Source organism: Chroicocephalus ridibundus, chromosome 18, assembly GCF_963924245.1.
Source record: "Chroicocephalus ridibundus chromosome 18, bChrRid1.1, whole genome shotgun sequence".
NCBI lineage: Eukaryota > Metazoa > Chordata > Aves > Charadriiformes > Laridae > Chroicocephalus > Chroicocephalus ridibundus.
In genome coordinates this window covers 6043206-6062937 of record NC_086301.1, presented here as the reverse complement: position 1 = coordinate 6062937, position 19732 = coordinate 6043206, and the positions used below count along the sequence as shown (strand labels likewise).

General features: G+C 49.8%; 1 protein-coding gene across 11 annotated transcripts in view; it reads right to left on the bottom strand.

The window, feature by feature from the left end:
* The window catches only part of SNX19 (sorting nexin 19), a 129590-nt gene that overhangs the window by 95115 nt on the left and 14743 nt on the right, over positions 1 to 19732 (bottom strand). For 2 of the 11 annotated variants that reach the window (XR_010073673.1, XR_010073674.1), the window contains exons 9-12: positions 12854 to 13038; positions 11929 to 12016; positions 9459 to 11257; positions 6753 to 6925 (exon numbers count right to left, since the gene is read on the bottom strand). Coding sequence is in view for 3 of the 11 variants with exons in the window: in XM_063355482.1 (XP_063211552.1) it covers positions 11122 to 11257; positions 11929 to 12016; positions 12854 to 13038 (409 nt within the window). In the remaining 8 variants the exon portion in view is untranslated. Of the gene's footprint in view, positions 1 to 1262; positions 6926 to 7277; positions 11258 to 11928; positions 12017 to 12853; positions 13039 to 17066; positions 17214 to 19732 lie in introns of those variants that run through there. The other 9 variants (XR_010073676.1, XR_010073677.1, XR_010073678.1 and 6 more) reach the window with 9 other exon arrangements.

Here is a 19732-nt window from a genome sequence, read left to right as displayed (position 1 = left end):
ATTGCAAAACCTCTGAGTGCCGTCTTATCTGCCAGTGCTTGTGCCGCACTCCAGGCTAAACACAGCTGCTGCCAAGCAGAAAAGATGAACTTTTTCTTAAGGACAATATGATCTGCAGACCAAGTGTAAGGAGCTTTTTAAAGGGTATTAGTAGCTTTAGATGTAGCTTGAGCTCCGTCTTTGCGACCCGAAAAAGGGAATGACAGCACTCCTGTTCCCTCATGCTCATCTGGATGTTTCAGCGTACCTGATCCGTGTTCCTCTCTCTTGCCCATACAATTTTCCTCTTGAGCCACAATAAAGAAGTGCAGTTTTCGGCCCCATTCCCCTCTTTCTCTCCATGCAACCTCTCTTTTTCATTCCGAGCTGCTGCGCTGTGCAACCATCCTCAGCCCTTCCACGTCCTCCACCTCCCAGAAGGATGGGGCCCTTGCCTAAACTCTCCAACGTCAAGTTGGAGAGACTTCGCTGAGGCTTCCAGCCACAATCTCATCACGATGGACCAGAGCGAGCTTAGCGTTACAAGTTAAGCCTGCCTTCCCCCATCCCTCAGCCCCACACGCTGAACTTTCCAGGGAATATTGCGCCTGACGGCGTGCCAGCCTTGTTGTTCACTATCAATGAGATAATGTCTCTTAAATCTGGATCCCTGACACCAGGGCGTTCAACCCCCTTTTGCCTGTGGCTGCGTTCCAATTTCAGGACAGAAATGACCAGGAGAAATATGAGAGGTTAGTGACATTCTTGGCTTGGAAATCATCAGCCTGCCGTGGAAAGGAATGTGATCAAAAAGAGACATCGCTGGTGTTTACTTTCAAGCCTTTGATGTGTGATGCACTTTAATACACGCTGTTCTAATGCAGCTTTTGGGCTTCAGGTGAACCTCGCCGAAGGGGGCGGAACAGGTTATTTTTGTTGGTGGAGCATATTGGGTCAAGAACAGCCCTTAAAAAGGATGGCAGCGCACCGTGCCTATTTTTACCCTGGACACTGTTTTCCGGAAGGCAGGAGAGCCAAGGGACGGACAGCCCCTGCATCCTGCTTTTCCAGGCAGGTGGTGACAGGAACGGTGCCAAATGCCTCGGGGACAAGGGGATTGTCAGATGGTCCATAAGGGCTGCTTTAGGGATGCACATCAATCTGGGAAAAGGCTTTCCAAATGTACAAAGGTGTGTTTGTGCTGAAGTGTGTTGAAAAGGACAGCCATAAGCTAGTTTATTAGAATTCGCCTGCACAGACAAAAGCAAAAACTTAATACAGCTTGATGGAGTGTACAGAGCCCACAGCAGGCTCGGTTCAATAAAAGCACATCGCCTTTTGAGATAGTGATGAAGTACGGCGCTGGGAGGGCTCTTTACCAGTCAGTCATGCTGGGAAAGCTCTGGTCACTTTGTCTTCATCCTTTTGTCACAAAAATGAGCAACAAGAAGCAATCTCCATCCCTTCAGAGTTATTGACTTGTTCCAACAGCCCTTCTTCTAGAGGAGCAGCTTCCTCTCCCAGGGCCACGTCCAGAGGGGCACGGGAGGCAAGCTGGGTGAGAAATAAAGCGTGCTGGTGTGGGCAGCACATGCATGCCAGAGACGAGGGAGGAATCCAAGAATTTTTATTGGCCTAATCAGACAAAAATGTTGATGAGAGCCTTACCGGCACAGGAGCATGCTCCCGTCACACAAACGAACTCCTCCAGTGGCCTCGACTGTACAGGCGGCAGATAGCATCAGAGCATCTGTCGAGAAGAGGAGATTACGGAGTGCTAATGCTTTAAAAGGCCACAGTTCCGCCAGCAGCTGCAGAGATGAGCAAACTAGAGAATATGTTGCGGACAGACCATCCAAGAGCGTTTTCGCAATAAACGAGTCACAAGCGCTGTCAGCCATCAGACGGAGGGCACGAGCTGTCAGGGGGAAGAAATCTCAGCTCGGTTCGTTCTGTGGCAAGCATGGACCCTGTGCCAGCCGGCCACAGAAAGGATGAGCCACCAACCCGACAGCTTCATCTTAAGCAATACAAGCTCAGCCGCACGTGGCTCTTCCTCCCCACCCCATATCGCGATAGGGCCCGAGGTTCCCAGAAATGGCACCGATTCTCCCGGGGACGTGGCTCACAGCTGCCCTTACAGCGTTGTGCATGTCACCGCTGCCTTGCGGCAATCGAGTGAAGCTATTAAATATCAAGTACTTCCCATGAAGCTGACATTTTTAATCCCTGCGCTGCGTTCCCTTTTCACACACCGGTGGCTGGGGCCTTTCTTCCCCCCTCTACCATCATTTCTCCAGCCTTATTGCTCCCTCCCACTCTCAGCTGAGAATTAAAAGACATAATAAAGAGGCCTTGAACTGGAGGGGGGGGGGTCGGGGGGGGAAACCCCCCAGAAAAGCAGGTCCCTTGTTTGAGCCTGGGATTCATCTGCCTCTCCCCGCGGAGATAAAGAGGCCCTTTCACCCCAGCAACCAGAAGGTTGAAGCTGGATATGTGCTTACCAGCGCGGCCGTGGCTGGGAGCTGCCAGCCTGGGGTCTGACGGCGGTGACATTTCTACCTCAGATTAGACGGCACCGGTGCAAAAACGCATTAGAGTTGCTGGGGAGACTGCCCCTTCATAAGGCTGCACGCTTGGGAGCGAGCCGCTGTAGCTATGAAACCAGGCCGCGGCCTGGTTTCAGCTCCTTTTCTGCAGATTAAGGTTAATAAGAGCCTCCCCAGCCCGCCGTGCCCACCGCGCTCTCCCAGCGGAGAGCAGACCGGACGGAGGTGGGAGCCCAGCGCCTCTAATATCCCCACCAGCGAGCGCGCTGTGCCCCCGCTTTTGTTCTCCGCTTCTGCCCAGTGATTTTCATTAGAAATATCCTCTTATCATGCGCGCACGGAGGGGGAGGAAGGGGGGCACCGGGCCCACACAAAGAGAAAGAAAAGGCTGCTTGCTGGAAAGCCAGTAATTACAGGGCTGGGGCTTTCCTTGCGGAGGATTCATACGGATTCGACATGGCAGAGTTTCACACGTACGGCCCCTCTGGGGGCGAGCTCCTGTTTCAATTTCATTATGGGCAAAAGCTGGGCTGCCAGGGGAACTTTTGCCCCGAAGTGAGTTCCCAAAAGGGGACAGTTGCACTTCTATTATTTGCTTTGCAAGCAATTCCGCCGCTGTCCCCAGAAGCCTCCGCGTTGGCTCGGGCATGCGATAGGAGAGCACAAGTGCCATGAGTTGGCTTGTCATCGCAGCGCTGCTGCTGCTGCCCTGAAGTACGGGAAATCTTCTTATATGCGGTCACCACCTATTTTAGAAAAACCTGGAGGCGTTTAATCAACCCTTCAAATGTCTCCCAAGCCCACAGCGTGCTCTCAAGGTGCTTATAAAGATAAGCAAATTCTCTGTTTGTCCTTTTACAAGGGAGGTAAAACATAACCCACGTATAAATGGATGCAAGTAAAGCCTGGCAGGACCCAAACTTGACCTTTTGTACTCGCTCGGCGTAGGTATTGCATGATTTTCTTCACTTCAAGCTGACGGGGTTCACACAGCACCCAGAGCTTTGCAGTTGGGTGAAACACTGGCTCAGAACAACCCGGCCAGGTTCACGCTGGAGGTCCAAAAGAAGAAGAAACCAAACTACCTCCTCCCTGCTCAAAGAGCGTGTCAGCGACAGACACCCCTCCTATTCACCAACGCATCCTCGTATGTTGTACACGAACCTGAAATGGGGCCTGAATGGGGTAATTTTACACCATTCCTCTGGGGAATTCATCTTGGGGCTTTTCACCTTCCTTGGTGCCTCGCCAAGAACTCTGGGACATTTGCAGGACACCTCACAGTGGCAGAACTGGTGACGAGAGCCAGAAAACTCTGTAGGCAAGATGTTTCTGCCATTAGTGCACGCGCTTTTAGGCAAGCTACCCCCGTCCTTTGCGCTTTTATGATGTGTACAAGACAAGGACCAGCACATCGGTCCGCCCTGCAATCTCAGAGGTGAGGTACCGTCATTTGATGACAAATACTGAGAAGTCCGCTGTCGTGGACTCAGTCCCATAGTACGAGCAGTCCCCCCTGTCCCTGAAAGCTCACAAAGTCAATGTCTACCTGTGTACTACAGGTGCCTGGATCCATTATTTTTTGGGTCAAATACGAAGCGGGGAGTTGGACTGTAGCTTAGGTTTCAGGTAACCCTGATCTGCTACTAAAAATGAGTCCCGAGTTTACGGTTTGGCTCCTCGTAAAGACAGGACCGTTTGCAAAACTCAGCCCCAAACCCTGCATTTGGTTTCCAAGCAGGCTGAATTTTGCTCGGGTTCCGTCTCTTAATTCCCACATCGTCTTTTCTTTCTCCCCTTATTTACTTGTTAATTTCCATGGGTCTTAATTTCCTGCACCCCGAGCCCCGCTGAGACCAGCCTCTGCCGACATGGGATTGCTCGCCACAGCCCTTCCCTCTTCAGGGAAAGGTCAGGAACGGAGGTTTAGTGTGGCGAGAAGAAAGGCAGCAGCAGACAGACAGAGAGCACTCATAAAGATCTGGCTGTGAGCCTCTCTGAGAAAACGTCAGGTTGGGGAGGCTATAATAGCTTTAATCTGCAGTACAAGGGGATTAAAAGACTCGTTCTCACAGGACAAAAAAGAAAGGAGCAGAGCGGAAGGAGCGGAACAAGGGGAGAATGAAGCCTGCAAGGGGAGGAAGGGAGAAAGTTAAAGAGCTCAACTATAAAGAGCATCGGGATTTAAAGAGCTCCGTCTTTCCCGTGTAATAAATGTGAAGTGGCCTGCATGGAAAAAGGGGCTTTAGCCAATGGCTTTGCTTTTGCTTTTTCACACTAAGCACACACACTTCAGCCTTCTTCAGTCAGGGCAACTTGTTATGTTTGGCTTTGTTGATTTTCAGGGGCAAAGGAGTAGGAGGGGGAAACAGAAGGTTAATGAGGCTCTGCCAGATGTGACACTCGAGAGAAGCAGTGGGCATTATATTTTTTTTAAACAGTGGTTTATGGTCTTTGATCCTCACCCCCGCTGTCCCCTCCTCTAGCACGTCCCTCAAACTCTCCTTGTCCTCGAGGGCCGTGGAAGAGCGAAGGGGCCTGGGAACAGGAAGGAAGTACGCGGAATTACGGGACGCTCTCCTCAAGTACCTCTCCTCAAGCAGCCTTTTCAGCCGCGCAGCGAGGCCAGGAGATGAAGAGAGCGTAATTGAAAGGGTAAGGAAAGAAGGCGACTTTAAATACTTTTCAAAAGGTAAAAAAAAAAAAAAAAACAACAAAAAAACCAAAAAACCAACCAACTAAACCAATGCATCAATCGCAGGAGACGTAAAGGCCAGCGAGCCACCAACGTGGACAAGAAAGGGAAAGCTCCAAAAGGGAAAGCGGGTACTCGAAGCCAGCTTTAAGCATTAGCACTGCAGGAAACAGGGTTTTTAGGGCTGGATGGTAACCTCAAATCAAGGCAGGGCCGCTCCACTAGATTAATCAGGGACATTGGGACATATTTACATTAGGACACACTCAATATTCTCCTCGAAGACAAGAGGACTCCTCCCTCGCCTGGAAGTAAGGACATACTTCAGCCTTCAAAAATCTTTGAAGAAATGGCAACACAGGAAGGTAAGACAACCAGCCAGGAGGCCTGGGCTTCCTCCCATTAACACGCTGGCCAGCCTAAGGCATTCGGAGAAGAGAGAAGCGCGTTTCTAACAGTCCAGTGGGTTAAACAGGACCGCAGCTCTTGCTCTGATCTTTTATGTTATCCACTTTCCCAACTCAGCAGGCTTACAAGTCAGGAAAGATGCTCCAGGACATCACCAGGCAAAAATCAAACGTCTAAGGCAGGTTCTCTCGACTATTTTAGCAGCTCAGCATAGCGCTGGGGGCCGGCTAACGCTCTGTGCACCAGTTGTACTCAGAGGGGGGAAAAAAATACAAAGACTTTGTAACATAAGCAAGTTCCAGACAGGAATTAGAATATAGCATATCCAGTGGAGACAGGGGGCTGGAGTGGCATTAAGGTAGGAAGAATATAATTACCTGAACTGGACTGCGGCCAGGATAATGGTATTAATTTATTTCAAGAAAGCCAGAATTGCCAAAACCTGGATTTTACATTTAAATCCAGAAGATGGCAGATCACGGCATCCTGATTCCATTCTTCCAGCGTTCGGCTGGAAGGAAAGGTCTGCTGATGGGTTTACACCCCTAATGCCTGTGGCCATGACTGGAAAGCCCAATGTCGTCCCAGCTCAAAGCCCTGCAGCTCCTGATGCTCTGCTACAAGGCACATATCACAGAGGCAGTGTCCGCCCCGTGTGCTACAGAGAAAACCTCAACCCACTCCCCACAACTCGCCCGCGGGCAATAAAGCCACACTCGGTCACAAATCTAGTCACAAGCAAGCTCTCATGAGCTTAGTCCCTAGTTCGATCTGGTATTAATTATCCACTGTTCTGCAGAGATAAATGCTTAATCCTCTGGCTGTTGACACTGGAAGTGGACCAACCTACCCTGGGGTGGATATTATACAGGGGAACTTGGCTTCAGCTCTGATCCCCACATCATGTGCTCTACAAATGTTCACTGGCTTGTAGGTAATGGATTTCATAGGGTGTACGGGATCTTTCCGTGGCAGAGCTAATCCAGAATAATACATGACTCAAGCATTCATTGTATCAGGTTTTTCTTCCCTCCCTCTATTTTTTTTTTCTGTGACATAATATTTCAAATTTCACGTGGAATTTCTCATTTTCAGACATTCTCTATTTCCTTACAGCTTACCAGCTTTCCTCCTCCAGGACCAGTATCGAGGAGAACTTCCTAAGCAGCAGTGCCCAAGGGATGTGGAGATGGGTCTGCACAGCCCCTGCTTCTCAGGGTGTCTTTCACTTTCTTCCAGGAGAAAGGCCAAAGATCTCCACATGGCTTCTCTGGTTTCACACTCCCTGGAAAGCCTAAATCAAGAAGTTCGCTTGTCAGGGAGAAAGAAGCAACGCTGATGCCACCAGGGATGGGAAAACTGTTCTTATTTCTGACCAAGATTCTAAGGACTTTGGTCTTTCCCATGCCTGAGTGGTCCCACTACGGCCACTGTGTGCCAAGGTGGCAAGCCACTGCCCCAGACCCGTTGCCACCAGCCCTGCTGCCCCAACCATGTGTTTTGGGACACCTGAGGAGATGCCTGTCCCCCAGCTTCCCACTCCCACCTGGGCTTTCTTGCCTCTCCCCTCCTTGCTCTTCTCTTCCCAAGGGCTGTCTTACAAGCAGTTTCTTGGCAAAGGCGAATTTTAAACCCAAACGCAGAAACAAGTTTGAAATAGGAGTATTATTGTACACAGAGCCAGAACAAAAGTCACAAGTACTTGGGAGCACCAGTTTGCTCCCCATTTAACAAGAAAGCAGGTCTTCAGGAGAGCGCTCTTCTACACAGACTTGAACAACAGCGCCCACAAAGAGCGATACAAGGGTTTGAATACACAAAATACAACACGGAGTCAGTGCCCCGGTGGCACTTTTTCCCCCCCTGAAAACACAATCAAAAAACAAGCTCTGGCTCAACACAGCTACTATTTAGCTTACGGTGAGGCCTCGAAGCTCTGTGAGCTTGCAATCTAACTAGCCAGCGCTGGGGGAAACTAAGGCAGGGGGAAACGCAATGCTTTCCTCAACGCCACGTAATCAGCAAACAGGGGGCTGGACGCAGATCACGTACATCCAGTAGGACCTAGCGAGCTGAGCACCCGCCTGAAGCGTGCGCTGCTCTACTCCTAATATGACAGAAGCCCACAACTTCTTCTTGAGATCAAATCTGGCTGCTCTCACCACCCACCCTTTAACAAGAGGTGGCTGGAGCCTTCTGCACAAATTCCTGCAAAAAAAAATAAAAAGGGAGCTTGCTGGGAGTATTGACACACACAGAGCAAGTTAAAGGTGTTTTGTTTTTTTTTTTGTTGGCCTTGTTTGTTTTACCAAAGCAGTATTTCTAGTCTTAGTCCAATGGAAATAAACTTTCAGCCCACCTGAACGCAGAAGTTTGCCTTTGCCACCGTTGTGCTCAATTTAATCCGAAAATTACAGTGAGGCAATAAACTGGCATTAGAAAAAAGCTGAACTTTTTACTGGATTTTGTCCTCCTTAACAACAAGATACAGAGAGGGGCTACTTGTTCCTATGCTGTTCCTGGGCAGCTTCACCTCCGCTGGGAGAATGGACTAAGATCTACGAAGCAGAGAATGGGAGCTTGAAGCCTTGCCAGTAAGAGCATGAGAAAGGGCTCCAGCAACCCTGGTTTCTGTTTTCCTTGCTCTAAGAAAAGAAAGGGGGTTCTGGAGATTAAAACAAAGATCTTGTAATCCAAACTCTTGGGGTCTGTTTCCGACTCTGATTTCTGAGCAAGTAAACCAACTTCAGCTCCCTCTGCCCCAGCTCCTGCCACGTGAACACGGAGGTGTTGCTACTTTGCCGCATGAGGGATTCTGCAAAGTCCAGGCTTCAAGGCGTGAAAGGTGCAGAGGATGCACGCCCCAGGCAGTTGTTTGGTGCACCCACAAATCACTGTCACACATCCCAGTGAAGCGCCAGCTCCCAACCTATGCTCCCTCGGAGCCCACCAACAGAAACGGCAAATCACTTCCTTCAAGAGAAATGAATATTGAGTCATTCACACAATGTCAGAGGGCAGGGTTAAAGGCAGGGATGCTAGGGCTTCCCAGCAAAGGAGAGATGTGAGCTCAGCCTTCCGACGCCACATCCAGCGTCTTTAAGGACTGTGCTAGACCTTTGCACTCACATGGAGCTGACAGTGCATAGTTTGCAGTCCATCTCTGAATGATCCTTTTCAGCAAACAGTCTCTTAATCATATCCCTAATCAATGACAGACTACAAACTTGGCGCTCCAAACCCACAAAATTAATAAGGAAGCAACAGCAAGCAACCGCACCAAGAGCATCTGGGAAGCCACCAAGCACAACAGGGCTACGCTACACCATCCCGGGCTGATGGCTCCTTCTCCTACTGCTTTCTCCCACTCCCCAAGACAAGGTGATGTAGTAAATGGAAGCAGTGGGAAATAGAAGGGAAACAGAAGTGTGGCAGTGAAGGAGAGGGTGAAGCGGCTGCTCCAATCAGATATTGTGCTTAAGGATATATGTGAGTCCTCCTTCCCAACCCGCTGCTTGGCCACGTGGGATTATCCCAGATGGAGCGTGCTCCAACGCTATGCCTAATCTACTCTTAAGCTACTTAACATACATGCTCCCTCCTTTTCCAAGCAGCTGGCAAATCTACCATCTCAAAAGTGTTGCTCCTGAGAAATGGCTCTGATAAGCAATGAAAAACTGCTTTGCTTCATTACATTGGATTCTGGCTAGTCTTGGGATGTCCTTAGAGCTCCCTCAAAATAAGCTTGCTGGCAGCAAGCTAATACTTCCCTGTGTTGTCACACAACACACACACACACAACAGAAACACAAAGAAGCACACATCACCATGTGTCCATTATTAAGCAGCTGCCTCTGGAAAGGGCAGAATACGCTCCCAGTGGTACATATGTTGGAGTTCCAACACCTTCCCTCCAAACATGCCACAGAGCATCCAGCTCCAAGAAACAGCAGGCTGTATGAAATGCACCCTTTGGTCCCGTAATACGGAAGCCAGCTGTGATCCTGCACGCCTCCCTCGTGAGGTTTCCTCTTCTAAGCACTTGAATCCGTAGACAACACCAGGAGCGGTGTCCCCTTGATCAGCAGAGTCCAGCACCGGTCAGTTCATATTTCTCCCAGGATATACACCAAAAAGGTCACTGAACTGGTCTGTTGGTGCATATTCTCCGTGTCCATAGTCTCTGTGTCCATTTTCCCTGTCACAAACCTGACAGCTGGGCAGCACAAGCCTGCAAAACCACTCAAGTCTTGGATGACCCGGAAAAGCAGCTGCCAAATTGACATGCCATTCTGTGCTGGGTGGCACAGGACATCGTGACCTGACAAGCTTTCTAGAGCCCTCTGCACACAGCTGTTCTCATAGCAGGCATAGTAAACCAAAGCACGGTGAAATAGCAATCATCAACAGAGCTACGGTGGTGCTCGCAAGCCTGTTGTTGTGGTCTAACACATTGGCTGCCCATGACACGCGTCTGGTATTCCTCCCGGGCTCAGAGATGCTCACTCCTCTTCCAGAGGAGTCTTACTGTGACAAGCACTCTCGCGCGGGAGCTGATTTACTTGCTGTGCATCACGCTCCAGTGCCTTTTCTCCTGTGCCTTCCAGGTGACAGCCTCTGGGACTAAGATGTGACTCAGCAGGCAAAGTACAAGGTAATCCTAAAGGCCAGCTCAGCTACCATTCCTCTTTAGCCTGGTGACAGTTCTCTTTTCCAGGAACACAGTCTACCCTACTTGCCTCCCACTGTTCAGGCAGCAGGAGATGCCAGAACAAGAGTCTGAGCAGTGGCAGTCAGCTTATCTTTGTCCCTAAGGACTAACAGCTTGGTCCCTAAGGATTTCTGCATTGTTTTTGACCTCCCAGTTGTTTGGGCAGTGGGGATGGGTCCCTGCTGCTGATTTCAGGGCTGCCACCACATCTCCATGCTCCATTCTTTCCCCATCTTCCTTCCAGTAAAATGGATGGGGCGGCGTAGGCACAGGGCAGGCTGCTTCGAGAGCAGGGACAGCATTTGGTCCTCCCTTCACCTGTCCTGGAGAGATGTCTGTCAGCAAGATACTGTGACATCAAGTCTCTGTGTGCCAGTGCCAGCTGGAGCCTGAGCCCACAAAGGCAAATCTTGTGCGCTGTCTGCCTTTAGATGTTAGAGATGTTCAGAAACGTGGGGCAAGACAAGCGGGTTTGTGGGCAGCCTGCTATCCCTCTCAGGCTGTCTGGCTCAGCAGAGGTCAGGCATCTTCATTCCAGGCTCTCCATCAGGTCTGCAGTGGAACAGATGCTGCATGGCAGAAAAGCATCTTCAGCCCCTGACACTGGGTTTAATCCATCACCCAGCCAAAACAGAGAAGCCTGGAAGCAGCCGCATTTAGCACTGGCTGGAAAAATTCTTTACGAGAAGCTCCGAGACATGTCCAGTAAATACTGAAAATCAAATCATCCCATGCCTGTGGCTGTTTCTCTCCTCCATTGCTGGCTACACCAGCCCTGGTTAATGTGCTGAAAAGCCTGCTTTGTCCAGGCCACTAGAGGCAGACGGCGCGACAGCTGCAGTCTCGAGCTCATCGCCGGAGCCCTTCAGAACCAAGAACTCCAGCAGAATGTCCAAGAGGCAGAAAACCAGGTGCCTGAAATGGAGAGAAGACAAAGCTTAGGCTGGTCGGGGCACGGCGGAGCTGGGAGATCAGCTCCAGACACGCAGAAGCCAAAGCTCACGCAAGGGAGAAGCATTCTGACTGCCATCAGGGGAAAAAAAAAAATAAGAGATCTCATGCGCTATAAGAAATATTTCAAGGAATGATTCAGGTTTTTTCCACCCCCCAAACTAGCGGGTGTTTGAAGCTGCTGAGCAGCACAGAAAACACAAATGCAGCTCCCGGAGTGAGGTGGCACGCTCATTTCTCTGCAGTTTATCACAAAAAATGGTGCTTTCCAAATGCACAGGGATGGGTATGCAGAAAAGCACTACCTACACATCTCTGCAGCTCCCTAAGCTCTTCTAAAAACAACACACTAAACCAGGATTCAGTCTCATTTCCTCTGACAGTCCCCTGACATCCACAAACTAAGCAGGCCCAACAACATAATTAACAAGCCTGGCTCAATAATCTCCATCCAGACCTAGGTCTTAGACATGCACCTTCGCAGTAAGCAAACCAGATGCCCTTTGATATGAGCCTGGGAAAATTAGCCAGATATGTGCTGTGCCCAGAAGCTGGCAGCGTGAATTTAATGGCGAAGCCCTGAGCGTAGCTTACAGGCCCCATCGCAAAGGGTAGAGAGACTGTAACCCACCTACCTGTTTATCACAGGCTGGCCCAGGGACTCCAGTACCAGGTTCCAGCTCATCCGACATTTACTGGTTCCGAGGATTTCTTGGATCACATCTGTCAACGTTCGAGACAAAGCTTTAGGAACTGCACATTTCCACAGTAGTGCCACAGGGTCAGTCTTCTGCTGGTGGGTGCTAAATCCAAGTTTGTGATGGTGTTCTGAGCCTAAGGCATCTCCTGCCCAACATTACCACGACCGAAAACAGCCAGGGATGGGACTGAATGCCAGAAAAGCATTCCAGCCTGCAAGGGCATATACTGGTAGCACTTCTTCCTCCCCAAAGGACAGCAAGGGCCCCTTACGCAAGGAGTTAAGAGTTCAGACTGCACTCAGGGATTAGGCAGCAGCCGCTTTAATGCCAAAGGTCCCTGTGTCAAACTTCAAGAGAGGGAAATCCAGTGCAGCTGGGCTCATGATTTCAGCTCAGTGCAAAAGCCACTTTCTAGAGCAAGAAGCCAAAGGCTTTGCCTCATGACTCTTCTCAGCCATGGTCCCCTCTGGCAGCAGGTGGGGGCACAGCGTAGCACCAGCTTTCCTGAGCCCTGTCTCATCTGAGGTGGCTCAGCGGGAACTGCACCACCAGCACTAAGCACAGAGCATGCGGCCACTCCGCATCTGGAATTCACCAAGACATGAATCCTTCCTCTCTGAGCTATGCTGCTCCCCAAACGCTTATGCAAACTATCCAGAACTGGGAAACTGTGGTTTTTGCTTGCAGGAAACCATTCAAACCTCAAAGGTCACAAACATTTCCCACCGCCTTGGCACGAGCAGGCTCCATCGCTGTTCGTAACCACAATTCCAGAGATGCCAATGCAGTGGAGGGTTCCCCAGCCTCCCCCACTGCTCCTTTCCCAGGGGCAGCTGACGCATCTCTGGGGCACACTTACTAGGCAAGATGCCCATCAGGCTCTGCAGGGCCTGCTCTGCTGCCGCTTTCTTCTGTTCCTCTGTCCTGGCCGGTTTGGGCACTGCTGGTAAAACTCCTCCAGGCCAGATGGATTCCTGCAGCAACTGGAGGTACTGGACCCAACGCTGGGTGCAGGTCAGGTTAACCATTTGGACTTCCAGCCACCTGTGGGCACAGGGGGAGAGACAGAAAGGTCAGGAAAAGTCAGGCTTGGTACCAACTCATGAGCTTTCCGCCGATACGAAGCCCTGGAGGGAAAAAATCAGCTTGCTGGGTAAGTTAACATGCAGTTTCCAAGTCCATACATTAAACACTTTCACAAGTATTAATTAGCTGAGTTTCCCCCTGCACCACAAGTATGTAAATGTTCCCCATCTTAGAGATAGAAACCCTAATGCAAAGTCACAGAGGAAAGGCAAAAGCCATGAAAAGCTCCATCGCCCTGCTGCCCGCAGGAAACCAAATGAGTAACTGGTTCCTAAAGGGAGCACGGCTAAGGGATATGACTGGCCTTGACCTCCAAAGTTAATGTCCATGCACGAGCAGATGAGAGCGCCGATACAGAGCTGGAAGAATCCCCAAAATTGGTGTTTTAACTCTAAAACAACCCCTGCGACTGACTGAAAGGACACGAGCACGGTCTGGCAACCTTATCAGTCCTTCTGCTACCTAAAGAGTCAAGGGTGTCTCGCCTGGAGACCAAAACGCACAGTCCCAGGGTGGCAAGGCACAAATACCCTGCTGCTTTGTGCTCCTCTCACCCCCCTGCTTCCCTGCTGTCCAGCCCTGCTCCATCCACCAGCGGCAAGCAACGAGATCCTCGCCGCTCCCATCCAAAACCCCGCGCTGTACATCTATTAAAAGCAAAAGTTAGGTACCTGCCAACAAAACTGCTGGTCGGCCCTCCTGCTGGGCCAAGACTGTGCCCTTTATACGGTAACAACCTGCAAATCCCGAGGCCGCGGGAATGCTGCTCCACATAAGGGCTCCGAGGCGTTAGCAGCCTGCGCAGGGGAGATGTGTCCACACCACCCAAGCGCTGGCCAGGGAAAGTTCCTAAATCAATCACGCGGACCCTCTTTCCCAGACGTGAAATCACTTCCCTGGGTAACAGGAAAAGCCACAGCCGTCAGTCAAGACGCACCAGTGCCTGAAAATCTTTCCCCCTAGAATAAGGGGAGGCCAGTGGACGAATCCCCGACGCCACCGAGGCCAACAGGAGGGTCCCCATCAATTTAGCAAGACCGGGGCTCGGTGGCGCAGCACCGGCGGCCCGCTGACGCCCTCCTCATCAGCAGGAGGCTCCAGAGCAAAGAGGGGAGCGTCGGCGCGGGGTTGGGGTAGGGAGAAGGCTTGCGATTTTGCCAGTACTTCAAGAGTCCCAGAGGAGAGGAGTCCGCAAGCAGGGCCAGGAGACCCGTTCCTCTTGGCAGCTAGTGTTCGTGCTTGCAATTCCGTCACCACTACGCCCCGGCAGCTCATAGTACATCCAAGAGCATGGGCCCTGCCAAGGCAAACTTTATTTAACCTGCGCTCTGCCAGACTGTCTGCATTCTTCTCAGGCGAGGCATCTGGGCCAAGGGCGTCTTTCCCCACGCAACTGGGACAACACAAGCGGAGAGTCTGGAATAGCAACACCTAAAGGTAACCAGGAGCAAAGGAACGGCAGGTAGCCATCATCGGGGCCCGGATGCAACGTGATGCTCCCTTCTTCAGCACGAAGCGAGGTGCCTAGCTTCAGGTCTTAAAGGATGCACACCCAGGAAATGCCAGCTGCAAAAGGAAAGACCATTAAAAAAACAACCTGAAAACAAGCCTTGGTGCAGCTGTAAGGCCTGTTATGTCTCAGGGCAAGGTCTTAGTAGAGTGCAGGCAATCCTCCTGGTGATCCCAGTATAAGCACTGGAAATGGGGGGACACGGTCTTTACACCCAACCTTGCCAGGGACCCTGAGTACCGATGCTGCTACAAGATAGGGCCAGAGACCCAAAGCATAGCATCTGCCTGACTTAAAGGACAAAATGTCACAGCACAGCCTGGCCTGGGAAAAGGCCTTGTTTGAAATACAATTGCTTAAAAGGGTTTTTATCTCCAGCCATCAGTAGAGTTTAACACCCCGGATCAAGTTAAACCCTCCAGCCATCCTCAACCAAATTAAAGTGTTAGAGTGTGGCTCCTCTAGGGGCAAGAGCTTTCATTAACATGGTTTTTCATTAACATGTTTTTCTTACACAACCTGCTTTCCTAATTGAGAAAACCTTTGACGAGCAACAGAAGTGCAGAGACTTGGGGACAGCACTGCAAACGGTACAAGCGTGCACCTAAGGAGATCTGATTGAACGTTGACTTAAAATTCATCTCAGCAATAGTCACTTTGCCATCATTTATAAGGTTCCAGAAAGCAAAGAACAACGTTTCTTTTTCTTAGGAATGTGCCTAAAATAGCAACAAATCAAGCAAATAGTGGGCAGAGTGAAAGCTGATCTTAGAGAAGACAGCACATGTTTCCAGACAGCTCAAGAGCAGACCGAGAGCTGACAAATGCTGGAAGGCCCTGTACCATCAACCCACCATTTCGAGCTCATTTATTTCCGTAAAGTCACCAGAACTAGGCAACGAGGCCTAGATGTAACACCTATAAATCCGATCACATGTGCATGCACTGTGATCATGCAAGTGCTTACAGGTCTTAATTCCCACAGTTGCAAAACCCCGTTGATGGATTTTTTTTTTTTTTTTTTTTACACTTAGTTTGGCAGATCACTGCTTTCCACTTTGGGAAGCAAAGGGTAGGATCTGAGAACGGCTCCGTGGGTTTTGTCCCACCTGTGCTGATGCCTGCTACAGCTCCATGCAAGCTCCCGAGAAGAGGCCAACTTGCTCCATCGCATGGTGCTCAGACAGCAGGATTCTCACTGCTGGGAAAGGGGGAAGAGGCACCAAAAGCCACAGAGAATATAAAAATAAAAAAAAGAAGAAACTGGACAGGAAAGAGGACAAGAAAGAAGAAAGTGAAACCAAAGCTGGGTGCGAATGGAAGGAAGACTAAAGTCACTGTGCTCTGTGTTCCCTTTTGCCAGTCTACCAGTGTGGGGTCCCATCGCAAAAGCACTGGGAAGCGAGGAACTGTCAAGACTGGCCCATCTGGCTCAGCATCCTGCATGGGAGAGCAGCCAATGCTCTCGGATACTCCGAAAGAAAACACCACAGAGTAACCTGCCTTCTCCTCCCTACTCTCAGCCTGCACCTGTTAAAGTCACCACCAACACCCACTTTGGGGGATGCACATTGCATTTGCACAGCACATACAGCGACGTGTCCAAGCAACATTTATTAAACAGGGTGGAGTACAGTAACCCCTCAGCTCTCACAACTCACTGAGGGTCACACCAAGCTTCACTGAAAAATCTCACTGGAGTAAAACCCCATATTTCTATGGCAAATTGACCTCTCCATCAGGCAGACTGGCTGCACCAGGATCGGGATTAACAGCTCACACTTCTCACATGGGAACTCCAAATATGTGCTGGTCCAAAGCTGACCTTCGCCAGCAGATCACAGATGATTTTTTTTTTGTACTATTAAAGGACTAAGCATTTGAGATCCACGTGCCACACAAAAGCACGTACACGCCTTCTCCCAGGTAGAAATAAATCCAGTAAGAAACGCAAATAGACCTATCTTTCTTTTTTGGATGGCTGATGAGTTACTATTTCCATTCTGCTATTTCATGAAGAAAGAGCCTTAATAAGAAAGAAAAACAAACCCATCACTGAACCATCTCCCTACACTTCAGCTGAGACCAGAAATAGATAGAAAGTGACCTCCTGGGCTCAGACGTTCAAATGCTTTGATAACGCCCAAGGCAAAGAGACAGACTGCAAAGGCTACAAAGTTTTGGATGTTAGTCTGGAGGTGCATAACTTGCCCATGCTGTAAGGGTCCTCTGTTTGAAATAGCTGCTGATGGAGGAATGAAATGGCTGCTAAAAAAGAGCTGATTTCATGCCATGGCTTAAGCTGGAACTCCAAGGTCAGCTGAAGGGGCCCATTAAGACAGGAATGGCAGAAATGCCCTGGGAATGAGCAACAAGGCCTGGGGGGTACATACCTTGGCCCTCCTCTGGCACCTAGAAGCAACGAGGGCTGCTAAGATGGAGCAGCCTATGGTGAAGACAGGCTAAGAGTCGGGAACAGGCAAAACACAGTGTATGGGCTTGGTTTTACCTGGCTCCCGCGCGCTGGATGCGCTCGCTGAAGTGGACTACCCAGAGGGTTCATCTGCAGATAGAGAGAGCTCAAGTCAGCAGGTAAAGGTCGGACAGGCTGGATTTGCTTAGTCTGGAAAAATAAAGATGGAGCAGGAATGGACAAAAAGATTCAGTACTCTCCAAATTTACAAACAGCTGCTGGAAGCCGGTAAACCTCAGCTTTTCTCATCCAGCAAGGTGAGGATAAGAACTGCTAAGGTCACTTGAGCCAAGGAACGGTTGAGTTAAACACGCTGATTGTAATTAAAATCTGAAGGCACAGCAATTGTGATTCCCCCAAAATTGGGGATTTGAAGGCTTTAGACAAACACGAGTTGGAGGCCACATTAGGAAGACTACAAAAGACAAGAAAGCCGCTACTAGTCTCTTTAGCTGTATAAATACAAATAGCTCTAGAAATACACACGAGCTGTGCATAACAGTAGCAGGTCCAGCTCAACATCATCTATTTTCCACCCCAGAACAAGGCCTCCATTTCCCTGAGGTCAGTTAACACCGCGTGGCTAACCAGAAGCTCAAAAAAGGCCCCTGAGACCAAGGTAGTGAAAAGGATGTAAGAAAAAGGCAACATCTGGAAACGCACAAGGCATTCAAGCATTTGACTCGTGTGAAATCAAGAAAGGCTGGTACTCGAATCATGAGACCATCCCTCCCTTCGCAGTACTTGCTCCCCAAATTCCTCCCCAAATTGTGCCTCAAACCACAAGAATATCTTAAACTCAAGGGTTCAGAGAGAGCAACATTTCAACGGTTTGACCGTAAAACGTTTCTGAGCAAAGCCTGTAAAACTGAAGAAACAGCTGCAGCGGGCACAGTTAGAAGAATGGAATAAACACCAATGGAGAGTTTTCGCCCCCAGGCTTGGCTTTTAGCACCTGCTACTTGAGCCCACGTCCACCTTCTCCGCACAGCCGCCAGCAGGAACACGTGCAGCCGACTGCTGGCACGCTCGACTCAAACACCTTCAAAGCAAACCCACACTTGTCCAAGGCCGTCGGTAAACCCTTCGCAGAGGAAGGAAACAAAAAAAGAAAAGAAAAAAAAAAGTCCTCCATAAATCAAAGAATACGAAGCATCCCGAGTCCTTTTAAACATCTGGCCAAAGACCCACACGCAAAAAGTAAACTATCCTTCTCGCCTTACTGGAAATGTTCCTCTCCTGCTGCCCTATAAAAAGTTTACAGTTGTATATGCTATGAACAATACGTCCTGTACCCCTGCCCGAGCACATGGTAAATGAAGTGTTTGACCAGCGAGGCAGCGGCCCCGTGGCCGAGTGCCTTCCCCTCGAACAGAGTGTCTTGCCAGCCTCGCACCTCCCAAACTCCGAGGGCAGCTGCACCGAAAGAAGTAATTAAAAAAAAAAAAGAAATCAAGTTGCAAAGAGTTTAAGCCAGGAGCGTTTGCATCCGATGTGTTTTGATCAGACTTACCCAGGCCCAAACCTTGCCAGCGTAGGGCTGGGGGATTTTTTGACCTGCTTGACACAGGCAGCGAGATGTGGAGCTGGCAGAAGCCCTGTGAGAAGTGGGTACCCAGGAGTTTTCACTGTGGGGCAGAGAGGAGGAGGAACAGATCCTCTCCTGCTACCTGTAGGCACGAAACCGCACCTCGGTGTTGGGATTTGGGGCACCGCTCTGCGCTGCTCCCTCCAAAACACACCTGCTGCAAGAAGAAATCATGTAAACGCAAAGGGTTCCGACTCCCACATCTCTTCCCCTCTGCGAATTAACCGAGCTGCTCTGCTTTTTGCTTTTCTCGAGTTGGATCTCCCTGCGACGTCGTGGGGCTCAGAAAAGGGGGGAAGAAAGCTACGCGATTAAAAAAAAAACCACCACCCCCAAACCCCCTTGATTTTTACCAAAGCATCCCGGCTTTTGATAACATCTTCATCAAGTATTTATTGAGCCAATTAAGCTCTCAGCAGCGCCCCAGGGAGAGGCCAGGCTGTCTGGGCCAGGTCCTGCTCAGAGCAGATTGCTTCATTAGCCCACTTCAGAATCAAAATACATAAAAACACCATTAACCCTTCCCAAGCCAGGGAAAACTAAAACCAGCAAGGAGACATTTTCTCTCCATCCTTTTCTACTTTGTCTCTACTTGAAATAGGAAGTTGTTGGGTTTTTTGGTTTGTTTGCCTTTTTTTTTTTTTCAAATCTGGGGAAAAAAAAGCTGGCACGTATCTAATTGCTGAAACGGAGTCAAAAGAAAGAGAGATGCAGTTAAAATAATGTTGCAATTGTTATCAAGGCACAGAGTGCTTGCTTCATTCTAGCGGCTGTTTTTGGAAGAATGCTGCTTCTAGAAGAGGGGAAAAAAAAAAATTTTGTTTGGGACAGAGATTCAAAGCCGGGTCCAAAATTTCCAGGTGCTTGGAGACAACTGAATCGAGGCCTGTTTCCAAGTTGATTTTTATTTACTTTACATACGCACACGAAGACACACACAGTCCTGAAGATTGCTTTTGCTGACATACCACAGGCCTGCGATTTCCCCTGCGCCTTGCAGCTACAATACAAATAGCCAAATCCAGAGACGAGGAGGAAGATGCTGTAGGGTTGGTCCCCCGTATACAACCTCTGGCGCTGG